The sequence below is a fragment of the Conger conger genome, chromosome 1, assembly GCF_963514075.1.
Source record: "Conger conger chromosome 1, fConCon1.1, whole genome shotgun sequence".
In the NCBI taxonomy this organism is placed as follows: Eukaryota; Metazoa; Chordata; class Actinopteri; order Anguilliformes; family Congridae; genus Conger; species Conger conger.
In genome coordinates this window covers 62,166,279-62,178,817 of record NC_083760.1, presented here as the reverse complement: position 1 = coordinate 62,178,817, position 12,539 = coordinate 62,166,279, and the positions used below count along the sequence as shown (strand labels likewise).

General features: G+C 45.4%; 1 protein-coding gene across 4 annotated transcripts in view; it reads left to right on the top strand.

The window, feature by feature from the left end:
- Window positions 1–10,336, top strand: part of slc4a7 (solute carrier family 4 member 7) — an 80,375-nt gene extending 70,039 nt beyond the window's left edge. For 3 of the 4 annotated variants that reach the window (XM_061254756.1, XM_061254764.1, XM_061254747.1), the window contains exons 15-26: window positions 613–858; window positions 1,440–1,545; window positions 1,855–2,016; window positions 2,221–2,334; window positions 2,814–2,975; window positions 3,401–3,652; window positions 4,377–4,445; window positions 5,005–5,178; window positions 6,043–6,174; window positions 6,599–6,696; window positions 8,658–8,765; window positions 10,192–10,336. In XM_061254756.1, coding sequence (XP_061110740.1) covers window positions 613–858; window positions 1,440–1,545; window positions 1,855–2,016; window positions 2,221–2,334; window positions 2,814–2,975; window positions 3,401–3,652; window positions 4,377–4,445; window positions 5,005–5,178; window positions 6,043–6,174; window positions 6,599–6,696; window positions 8,658–8,765; window positions 10,192–10,276 — 1,708 coding nt within the window. In that variant the 3' untranslated portion in view covers window positions 10,277–10,336. Of the gene's footprint in view, window positions 1–612; window positions 859–1,439; window positions 1,546–1,854; window positions 2,017–2,220; window positions 2,335–2,813; window positions 2,976–3,400; window positions 3,653–4,376; window positions 4,446–5,004; window positions 5,179–6,042; window positions 6,175–6,598; window positions 6,697–7,052; window positions 7,108–8,657; window positions 8,766–10,191 lie in introns of all 4 variants that reach the window. The other variant, XM_061254774.1, reaches the window with a different exon arrangement.
- The last annotated feature ends 2,203 nt before the right edge of the window (window positions 10,337–12,539 follow it).

Genomic DNA, 12,539 nt, shown 5'->3' with positions numbered 1-12,539 from the left:
CAGTGATGGGTATTTATGTGTGTGACAGACAGGTGGGCTACCCCACACCACCCCACCTCCACAGAGATGCTGGCTCATCATGCTCTGGGGACGGGGGTTAGGGGGTGAGATAATATCGCCTTTCAAGCGCTGCCAGAAATGTGGGCATGTAATCAAGCCATGAAAATGTCAGGGTGCCCTCTAAGAAGACAGCTCATTAATCGAGTGTCTGTTTGTGGACCGGTGCAGTGTTTACCACGCTCCTTCAAACGAGTTCATGACAATATTGATAAAACCTAGAATATAATTGTTTCAGTGATAAATGAGAGAGCCCAGAAAGCTGTCACTGTGTATTGAATATGCAATATGTATCTGAATGCATATATTTCAGTATATGGAAGTATCTTTAACAGAATATTTCACCACTTTGCTAACAGATCCTGCTAGTTAGGCTCCTATATCTGGCAAGAACGTTCCTAGCCTCTGTTAAAACCTCCACAGTATATGAGAATATGCCCATTTTTAAACCATGTAATAAATATGTTGTGTTCATGGAATACATCTCACGCTGAGCTAATGGCAGCTCAGGAGCATATGGAGCGTGTGAATAACAACCTCTCTGATTGCGCGCAGGGACTACGGCCTGACGTACCTGTCTCTGCGCACCAGCATCGGCCTGTGGACGGCCTTCCTCTGCCTGGTGCTGGTCGCCACGGACGCCAGCTCCCTGGTCTGCTACATCACGCGCTTCACGGAGGAAGCCTTCGCCGCCCTCATCTGCATCATCTTCATCTACGAGGCCCTGGAGAAGCTCTTCCAGCTGGGCGAGATGTTCCCCGTCAACATGCACAACCAGCTGGACAACCTCACCTTCTACACGTGAGTCTGAGAGAGCCACAGCTCCCCCTGCTGGGCGGGAGGGGAAAATAGCCTTTAGTGACTGTTCCCATAGAGCACGGGCTAGCACTGTGGGAGGCAGGCATTGGATTCCCCCCAGATATAATGACTTGAGTGAAACTTGAGTACATTTTTTAAATAAAATTAAATAAAATAAAAAGCCTGATACTTCATGTAAATAAGCATAATATCTATTGTTTTTCTTGCCAACATAAATGTACAGTAGTTCATCTTAGTGGCTACAGTAGAGAGTGGGGTGTGTCTAAGAGGACAGTGTGTGTGTTAGAGGTGCATGTGTGTGTTGTCTGTGTTACAGGGGATTGTGTGTAAGAGGAGCATGTGTGTGTTCTGTATGTTGGAGGAGTGTGTGTGTGTGTGTGGTGTGTGTTACAGGAGAGTGTGTGTAAGAGGAGCATGTGTTTGCTGTGCTATGTGTGTGTGTGTCTGTGTTAGAGGAGTGTGTATGTGCTGTGCTGTGCTGTGTGTGTGTTTAAGAGGATCGTGTGTGTGCGTTGTGTGCTGATAGTTGTTGGTTGTTTGTGCTGACTCCTCTATGCTCTCAGGTGTCAGTGTTCGCCACCGGCCAACGTAACCACAGAAACGACACAGCTCTGGAACCAATCAGGCTTCACGCCAGACTCCATACCCTGGAGTAACCTCAATGTGTCCGTGAGTGCCTTTACCTTACCACAGCAATAATGAGACCAATAATGGGGGGGGGGGGGTCAATTCATGATATTTATAATTTATACAATAAACATGTAGTAGCAACTCACACATTCTCTCTCTCTCGGTGTTTCCCCCCCTCACTCCCTCTCTCTGTCTCTATCTCTCTGTCTCTCCCCCCTCTGTCTCCCTCTTTCTTTCTACCCCCTCTCTCTATCTCTCTCCCTCTCTGTCTGTTTTCCCCCCTCACTCTCTCTCTCTCCCTGTCTCTCTGCCCCCCTCTCTCCCTCCCTCTCTCCCTCCATCACACAGATGTGCCACAATTTACATGGGGAGTTTGTGGGCTCGGCCTGTGCGCATGAAGGCCCCTACATCCCTGATGTGCTCTTCTGGTCTGTCATCCTCTTCTTCACCACCTTCTTCCTCTCCTCCTTCCTCAAGCAGTTTAAGACCAAGCGCTACTTCCCCACCAAGGTAACCTCTCTCACACACACACACACACACACACGCACTCTGTAATTCTGTTCATTCACGACATGCAGTGTTCTGCCTTAGAAGAACAACATTTTTGTGGGATTGCTTTAAATTGCATTGGAACATTTTTGTAGGTATGCATTCTTTTTGTGTATAATTTGATCACTTGTTTGATCCATATTCATGACTGTGTCTGTCCAATAGGTGCGGTCGTGTATCAGTGACTTTGCTGTATTTCTGACCATCATGGTCATGGTCCTTGTCGACTACCTTGTGGGCATACCCTCTCCGAAACTGAATGTCCCTGACCGCTTTGAGGTATGGGCTTGTGTTTTCTGCAGTGTGAAGTAGTGACAAAAACTGTGGATAGTAGAATTAGTCGGATAGTAGTGTCTGTACTGGATAATTTAAGTACAGACCCATTATGTCTTGATTCGCCTCTGATTTGACACAATTTTTGATTTGGAGTCACACAATTAACTTGGTTAAAGTACACATTCTCAGATTTTATTAAAGGGTATTTTTATACATTTTGGTTTCACCATATAGAAATTACAGCGGTTCTAATACATAGTTTCCATGTAGTTTGTCCCAAACATTATGGAGGGCACTGTATATTTAGAGATATCGGTCTCTTCTAGGTCACAGGTTTACAGGTGTAAGGCGTGCTAGTGTAAATGTGGGTGTGTATATGCTGTTCATGTGTACATGAGCGCATGTGTGTTGGTGCGTGTATGTGTTCTGCATGCGTGTGTACATGCGTGCGTATGTGTAAGATGTGACCCTGTTATGCTCAGCCAACCTCGAAGCACCGCGGCTGGTTCATCTCGCCCCTGGGGGATAACCCCTGGTGGACGCTGCTGGCGGCGGCCATTCCGGCTCTGCTCTGCACCATCCTCATCTTCATGGACCAGCAGATCACCGCAGTCATCATCAACCGCAAGGAGCACCGGCTCAAGGTAAGGGCGAGGCCCGTCTACAACATCGGGAGCGACGATAAAGGCTGCATATGTCACAAAGTGAAGCTGAGGCTTGAACCACTGGTAACCTGGTTAACTAGTTCAGCAGTTAAAATAGTCTAATCCAGCGCTACTCCACTCCATGTTTCCATGTGTGTCCAACTCCATGTAGGCCGCAGTGTCTGTGTCTGCGGGTATTTGCTTCTACCGTGCACTACACCACCTGATTTCACTAATTGCTTTACCTGCTTGGTTCGGATAATGAGCTAGTGAAATCAGGTGGTGTAGCAAACGGTTGAAGCAAATGCCTGCAGACACTGCGGCTGACAGGACGTGGAGTTGAGTTGCGCTCGTGTAATCAACTGTGAGTCGCTTTACATACAAAAGGTTCAGCTGACTGTAGCATCTGTAATGCCCCTGTACAGAAAGGCTGCGGCTACCACCTGGACCTGCTGGTGGTGTCTCTGATGCTGGGCGTGTGCTCGGTCATGGGCCTGCCCTGGTTCGTGGCGGCCACCGTGCTCTCCATCTCCCACGTCAACAGCCTGAAGCTGGAGTCGCACTGCTCCGCCCCCGGCGAGCAGCCCAAGTTCCTGGGCATCCGTGAGCAGAGGGTGACGGGCTTCATGATCTTCATCCTCATGGGCATGTCCGTCTTCATGACCTCCGTGCTGAAGGTGAGCAGGCTCCTCCGCCCGTCTCCTTCCCCGCTTCCCCCGGCACGTCCGACGTCACCTGGAGCTTTCTGGAACTTTAACTGCTTTTCATAATTCATGTTCTGCGCGGGAGCGATAAAAGCGGACGTTTTGATGTTCAGGCCATCATCAGACCCGCTTCTCTTTTATAGCTCCCACACTGAATTTATAAAGCAGGTTGTAACTCTTCTTTTTGTGTGCGCATATCGCACAGCTCATTGAGGTAAGCGTTTGGTCCGTGAACTCCTGATATCGCACTACCTGCTCACTGTGGAGAGCGGGGGTTGAGTGAGTGCGTATGAAAGACCTGTTCAATTATTCCTGTTGGAATGGTGGAATAACAACGTCACAGTCCCATGGGATCTTGGGTAGAACGATGCTGGCTTTCTCGGTTGTGTTTGCAGTTTTCGACCGGAATGTTCCGGTTTTCAAATGAAGTACAGGTCTAGTTTGTGTTATCGACCTAACCTCAGCGTAATTGATGGCAGAAATTTTGTGTTCATTTCTAGTGTCCCTGTTTCGATAGGTCGATTGGCTGGTTTGACGTTTTTTACTAACTGTAAATCTACTACTTTACTAACTTTACTAACTGTTGACCCTTCCACACCTTTAACAGAAGCGCATTAACGTTAGCTGTTAACTGAGCTGTGAGGCGATGGCTCTATTAATCTTTCCCTCTCTTCCTCTCTCCCTCTCCTCTACTCAGTTCATCCCCATGCCGGTGCTTTACGGAGTCTTTCTGTACATGGGCGTCTCCTCGCTCAAAGGCATTCAGGTAAGAATGTGCGGTTTAGCGGTCGTGCTAACGGAGCTCCCCTCCCCACCTCTGCAGTACCGCACGGTCTGTGGCCTCCCCACATACTCCGGTACCCCACATGTAATTCTGCCTGATTCTGCTTCTCCATTACATTACAGTTCATCCATCACCACATCAACACACTCTAGTCACTTCATTAAGCTTCAGTCATAGGGAGGCTGAACTTTTAGTCTTAAAATCTTATTTTTTAAGTAGAAAAAACGTGCTTGTTTTAAGTTACTGTTTGCTTGACAAATCTCCTTACCCCGTTACACATTTTTTAAATGAGTCATACTATCTCACATCATTGGCACTATTTTAGTCTATTTTGGAGTAGGGGTTATGGTAAAATAAATAAGACTCTAAACATCCATAAACTCAGACCGGTTCAAAACTGAAGTATGGACTTAGTAAAAAGCAAGCACCCGCACACTGAACAACGTGAATTGTTGCTCAAAATGGCTCAAAATGTTACTTTTGATGTGAATAAATGTACGTCAGCGTTGTGTTTAATTGTCTCTCCTGCGGGCGGCTCCAGTTCTTTGACAGGTTAAAGCTGTTCGGCATGCCGGCCAAGCACCAGCCGGACCTGATCTACCTGCGCTACGTGCCGCTGTGGAAGGTGCACGTCTTCACCATCGTGCAGGTCACCTGCCTGGTGCTTCTGTGGGTCATCAAGGCCACCGCTGCCGCCGTCATCTTCCCCATGATGGTACTGCTGAGCCACCGGATCATGGCCCACTGGGGCCTGTTACTCACCTTTTACTCACCTTTTACTCACCTGTTACTCACCTGTTACTCACCTGTTACTCACCTGTTACTCACCTGTTACTGACACCAGAGCACGGCCCACTGGGGCCTGTTACTCACCTTTTACTGACCTGTTACTCACCTTTTACTCACCTGTTACTCACCTGTTAACTGACACCAGAGCACGGCCCACTGGGGCCTGTTACTCACCTGTTACTCACCTGTTACTCACCTGTTACTCACCTGTTACTCACCTTTTAATACACCAGAGCACGGCCCACTGGGGCCTGTTACTCACCTTTTACTCACCTTTTACTCACCTGTTACTCACCTGTTACTCACCTTTTACTGACACCAGAGCACGGCCCACTGGGGCCTGTTACTCGCCTGTTACTCACCTTTTACTCACCTGTTACTCACCTTTTACTGACACCAGAGCACGGCCCACTGGGGCCTGTTACTCACCTGTTACTCACCTGTTACTGACACGAGAGCGGTCAACTGTCACTTTCTGAGAGGACTCTCTCTCTCTTGCTCACTCTCACTCTCTCATTCTCACTCTTTCTCGCACATTCACTCACACACACTCGGCCTCACTGATTCTCTCTCACTCGCTCACACTCTTTCGCTCTCATTCTGACTCTGTCTAATACAAACTTCAAAGTATTTACAAAGCATAATTTACATGAAATGTAAATCAGCAGCAACGATACAATCAGCGACAAGATTACCGAATTTGTTATTGTTTTGAGATTATTTATGAAAAGCTATAAAGTAAAAGTAAGCTGTGTTGGCTTTGCTGTGCTCACACACTGGTCTCTCTCAGGTGCTGGCCCTGGTGTTCGTACGGAAGCTAATGGACATGTGCTTCACTAAGCGTGAGCTCAGCTGGCTGGACGACCTGATGCCCGAGAGCAAGAAGAAGAACGAGGACGACAAGAAAAAGAAGGAGAAGGAGGTAGAGTGAGGCCTTTCATACCGCCCGCGAGGAACCACGCCCGCCCGAGTCCGTCTGGGTGATGGGCAAAGCTTTAAAGACCAGCTGAAATCAAAGTTCACTTTTTCCTCAAGTCATTCAGTTCTTTATAGCCATACAAACTCAAATCAAAGTTTTTTGGGTTTTTTTCATCCACTTCTTGGAAAACTATTTGAATTTAGATTTTACGTCTTTGTGTACCAGGCATGTATGTTGGTCAAACGTCTGTTAATTTTCCAGTCCCTCCAATCATTATCCTTTTCACGCAGCCCTCCTCATTTGATGTCAGTCAAATAGACTCCCCGCCCTTAAAAAATTCCCTGAGAAATCATTCACTTGTGTATGTGTCGTATCGCGGTCACTTTAGCTCTGTGCCGGGCATATGCAGTAAAGCTCGTTTCCATAGTTGCAGGAGGCGGAGCATATGCTGGACACACACACCGAGGCCATGCCATACGATGAGGGCAACTCGCTCAACATCCCCGTGAAAGCGCTCAAAGTCAGGTGAGCTGAGACTGCGCTGTAGGCTTCTGACACCCCCAGAAATGTTTCTCACCTTTGTTTCCAAAGAAACACTTCCCTTTTATGTAATCTCTCACCTCGTGTTATGTACTAATTTGGTTTGGTAAGTTCTGTAATTGGACTGTAAGAGTTGTACAGAAAAACAAACTGAACACTGCTCCGCAATTCCTCGTACACCTGGTAAGCATAAAATATCCTCAAATTTGTTCATTTTAAGAACATTGCTAATGTGGTGCCATATGGAATTATGATAAATTATTATCGATTAGCGACATTTATTGAGATTAAGTGTGAGCCGGTGAGCATTGATCATCCTGGTGGTGTGTATCTCGAAACAGATGGGACAGCGTAGCCTCTGACACCTCTCTCCCGGACGAAGAGACTGGAGGAGGGGTTGGTCTTTTATTTCGGGCCTGCTTTTGATTTCTGTTTTGAAGGTGTTTTTTGTGCAGGTCATGTTTGGGGATTAATGCCATAGCTTCTTTCCTCGTGTAGAGTGAGTGCATGGCTCACCCTAACACCGCCATTAAAACTGAGCTTTCATCCTCCTTCCTCGTGACAGGAAACCACAGAGACGGTCAACAGCTTGTGTCTACACCCAATGTTTACGGACTACAGTGACACATTTTCTGTTGTTTTGGCTCTGTACTCCAGGACATTGGATTTGAAAGGAAATAATGAATATGGGGTTACAGTGTAGACGTTCAGCTTTTATTTCCAGGTATTTACATCCATATTGGGTGGGTTGAGTAGGAATTGCAGGAATTCCCAGTTTCCACATGGTCCCCATACATATGAGAGATTTCAGTATCTATCTTGATGGTTTTTGATTGCCTTTGGAATCTATTATTGAGGGTTTTTCAACATGATGACCATGATGAGTTGCCAATGAAAGTCAGGGAAGTCATTATTTGGCTGAGAAATAAGAAGAAACAGTCAGAGACTTTGAGAGGCTTACCAAAATGTTGTTTGGAACATCATTAAGATGAATGAGAGATCACCATCCAATGATTTGGAGACATTTGGTTGGAATTGATCCGATAAAATGTTTCTGTACACTCCGGAAGTCATTCTGCTGCTCCTTTCAGAAGTTATATTATCGGATAATTCTTATGCAGATAACCCAATATGGATGTAAACACCCTCAAAGTAAAGTGGACTGTCAACAGTCCTTAACCTTATACTCATCATTTAATTTCAAATCCAATGTGCTGGACTACAGAGCCAAGACAACAGAAATTGTGTCACTGTCCACATACTTACGGACTGCACTGTACATACACAAATGTGCCTACGCAGGCCGCCTTTGTTATTTATTGAAAGATCTACAAGGTGACCTTCATGAACCATGTGGGGATTTGCAAAGCAAATCAGCCCATGCTTATTTTTACTCACTTGTGACTGACTGGTTCAGAGAGGAGCGTGGAGAAGGTCATGTGATGGTGGAGTAGGAAGTGTATGAGGTGGCTGGAGATGGTCATGTGACGGTCATGTGACGGTGGAGTAGGAAGTGTATGAGGTGGCTGGAGACGGTCATGTGACAGTGGAGTAGGAAGTGTATGAGGTGGCTGGAGATGGTCATGTGACGGTCATGTGATGGTGGAGTAGGAAGTGTATGAGGTGGCTGGAGACGGTCATGTGACGGTGGAGTAGGAAGTGTATGAGGTGGCTGGAGACGGTCATGTGACAGTGGAGTAGGAAGTGTATGAGGTGGCTGGAGATGGTCATGTGACAGTGGAGTAGGAAGTGTATGAGGTGGCTGGAGATGGTCATGTGATGGTGGAGTATGAAGTGTCTGAGGTAAGCGCAGGGCTGAGGAGAGGATGCTGCTGAAGCTTTGTTAACAGCGCGCCTCTCAGAGCTGAGCGTGTGTGAGGGGTGTTCCCCTGTCCTAACCTGCTGCACCGCTCAACGCCTGTCTGCTGTCTCCCTCCCCCATCCAGCTCTGACCCCTCTGTCGTAAACATTTCTGACGAAATGGCCAAAACCGGCATGTGGAAAGCTGTCGCCATGAACGCTGACAGCGGCAAAACGTTGAAACCTAGCCCAAGGTTAGCTACAATGTGCTCTTATAATCGTCTACCTTTCCCCCATCTCTTTCTGTCTCCTGTCCTCTGTGTCCCTAACCCTTTCCTGCTCTTGGCTCCTGATCTGTCCTGGGTCATCCTGGGCCATTGGCTCTACACTTAAACGTGTCAGTTTAACCTGGGCCACTGTGGCACTGGAGTTATTCAGCAAGCCCCACACACTGGATCTGCAGTCTTCAGATGAGCTCATCTACTTCATGCACATCACACACCTGTAACCACACCTCAATGACTCCAGCTGCTGCAGTGACCGCCTGCATGAGATTAGTGCGAGAGTGCGAGTGTGCGAGAGTGCGAGAGTGCGAGAGTGTGAGAGTGTGAGAGTGTGAGAGTGTGAGAGTGTGAGAGTGTGAGAGTGTGAGAGTGTGAGAGTGTGAGAGTGCGAGAGTGCGAGAGTGCGAGTGCTGAGGTGTATTCATACTAGCCTGTGTCTCATTCATGCCTTCATTGCAATGGAAGCCTGGACCCTGATTAAGTAACTGAAGTGAATCTATGTAGTGAAACAATAAGCATGTGTGAACTGCAGAGAATGCCAGGCAGAATGTGGCTCAGTTCATTACAGCTGTATTTTTTACAATTAAATTGTTTTTTTAAATAATTAAATAATAATTAAATAATTTACCAAATGTATCAATTTGACAACTGCAAAAGTTATTCTGCAAACCCACTGATGCAGCTGGTGATGAATCTGGTGGATTTGCACTACAGAAGTGCTTCACACACGTCTCTGATCTGGTTCCAGGTTTTCTGCGTTTCTTCACATCAGGCAGTGGGCTTGTTGGGGCAGGAAGCTTGGTGAAAAAGTGCTAATCGGAATGTATGGAAAAGAAGTAGCATATTGGATACATTTATGCAAATATAATCGTGGGAAGAGAGTGTGTAACATAGCTATATTTAATTGTATTTAAGAACATTAAGTCATCATAGTTAATTCAGTGTTTTATTGACTAATTAATGTAAAACATGGATGGCTAGTGTCTGCACAAGACACTAGTCAGTTTTAATACAAGTATTCAAAGCATCCTGCCCACTAGCTCCTGCTTTATACTGCCCCTGACTCTGCGCACACGCACGCACACACACCCACACCCACACATGCCCGTGCACACACACGCACGCACACACACACACACATGCCCGTGCACACACACACACACACACACACACACACACACACACACGTGCCCATGCACACACACACACACACACACAGACAGGCGCACACATGCCCATGCACACACACACACACACACACACACACACACACACACGTGCCCATGCACACACACACACACACACACACAGACAGGCGCACACATGCCCATACACACACACACACACAGAGCTCTGTTTGTGCAGTAACCCTCACTCTCGCTCTTGTTTCCTGCAGCCAGGAGAAGGTGTCCAATGTAAAGATCTGCGTTGAGGACGAGCAGGGGACAGAGAAGTTTGTGGATGCAGAGACATCTTTGTGAGAGTAGGGAGGCACACACACACACACACACACACACACACACACACACACAGAGTACTCTTCTACCAGGGCTGCTCGGCCTGCGTCCAGAGGGCGGACAGAGAACTACACTTACAGCGCAGCTGTCGTCTGCGTGTAGCACAGCGACCTGCTAATGCCAGTGATGCCAAAGGGGTGGGGCCAGGAGCAGGGGCCCACACATGACCTTTTTTTTAGTTTTCTTTTATTATGTTTTTTTAGACTTATGCTTGAATGATTATTTTCACTCTTACACAAAGACAAGTCTTTTTTTATTCTTTTAAGATAAATATTTTCAGTTTTCAGATATAACATCAAATCGATGAGTTTTGTATCCAGTTTCAGCTTGGCATCAGTCTCGCAACAACACAGACTGCCTTTTAAAACACAAAATACGACCTCAAAAAACAAAAACAAAAAAAAAACACAACAGTGCTCTTAGCCGCCAGAAATGAGTTCCGAAATGCAAAAGGGTACAAAAGTTACGATACAAAAGGATTCCAAAGGCACAGTGCATATTTAAACTCATCAGAACAATGAATCTGAAGTATTTGATTTTCTTTTCCTTTTTCCTTTAACGAAGCGGTCAATGCTGAAGAGGAGGTCCAAACATTTTCATTTTCATTTTTCGTCCATGTACGAAAAAAGAAGACAAAACACCAGCTGGCCGATGCAGCCAATTGTGCATATTGTGACTGTACGGCTGCTGTAATGCTGTGTATAAATGAGTAGAATTGTTTAATGCTAGGGAGATCTTTGACTGACCTGTAGGAGCGTTTACGGTTTATTGCTCGCGGGGTGTAATTGCGCATCCGATAGTGTGGCAGGAAGCAGGTCTTGTCATTCTCATCATTTTGTCAAGTTACGAATTATATTGAATTCGTGACGTGCATTATTGATGCAAAGAAGGAAAATTAATCTAAAAGACAACATCTTAATACAGTCAAATTCGAGTGGCTGCATTTCTCCAAAAGACCAGCAGATGGAGCTCTGTTTCTCTTGTCTCCGATTAATTTTTATTTGTAGTTTTTTTCCTTCCAGTCCTGCATCTAATTGCAGTGTGTTGACGTGTGTATGTACAGACTAATATGGTAGCCCATTCAGTGTGTCTTGGTGAATACTGCCGTTCACCAGAAATTAATAAGTATATTTAAACAGCTTTACAGATTCTTATTCTGTGCAAACTGTAGCAATAGTTAGTCTGCAGTTAATTCACGACAGGGCCAGCGGAACGCAAACAGTGTTAACTGCTGTTGTGGAGATAAAAACCGAAAACTTTTCTTTGTTCAAACGGTTTACATCCAATGTAATATTTACTGTAATGGGATATATATATTTTAGAATGTATGTATTGATTTTCGTATCATTAATGTTATTACTACTATCTTATGTGAAGCATTTTAATTTATTTTTAATGGTCGAGTTTGAGGTGTCCAAGCAGCCGTGAGGTTGTGCAGGTTTATGAAAGCGGCATCGTCTGTAATTATTCTAATTTGAGTACATTTCTTGTTTGTATCTGTGCACTTTAGGTATGTTTGCCGTCACACCAGTGGGCTAGACAATGTGTAGCTTATTTAATGTGTCTACTTAGAACCATCTCAGGAATCTACACATTACACAGCAGTTTGGCTTTTTCACCCGGTCTCATCTAATACTCAGCCTTTTATCTGCGTACCTTTCTGTACGCTAGCTCTGAAATTAACCCGTTGTACACTGGAGATTGTGATTGTGGTCCGTTTTTTTGTTTTGATAAAGTTGTAAAGCTCATAAATGGCAAAGTATGCTTTTTGTTCCAAACAATCAAAATGCCTACAAGCAGTCACTTTTGTTTGGGAGGAAAAAGTACTGTAGTATGTATTTATCATTGTGACCTCAAACTTAATTTTATTTCACTTTAAGTACATACTGTGGATTGGGGGCTTTTCAGACTGGGATCTTATATATATTTTTATATTAAGTTTTTAATTTTTGAAAATGTAATGTAAACGGTAATATCCCATTTAGTAATTTTTTGTCCACACCTAGTTAGAAATTATCCATATTTTTTAAAATCATCACACCCCTCTTCAAATTTTGAGCAATAACTTCTATTAGAATCACAAAAAGATGCTGCTTAATCGGACGACTGAAGAAAGGGCGGTTCTTAAAAGCTAAATGCTCACCTTGTCCAGTTAGAGGGCAGCACACATCGACCAGAAACCCAGTCTGGAATTTCAGCCCCAGATTGTGGGGTGTATTACAAGAGG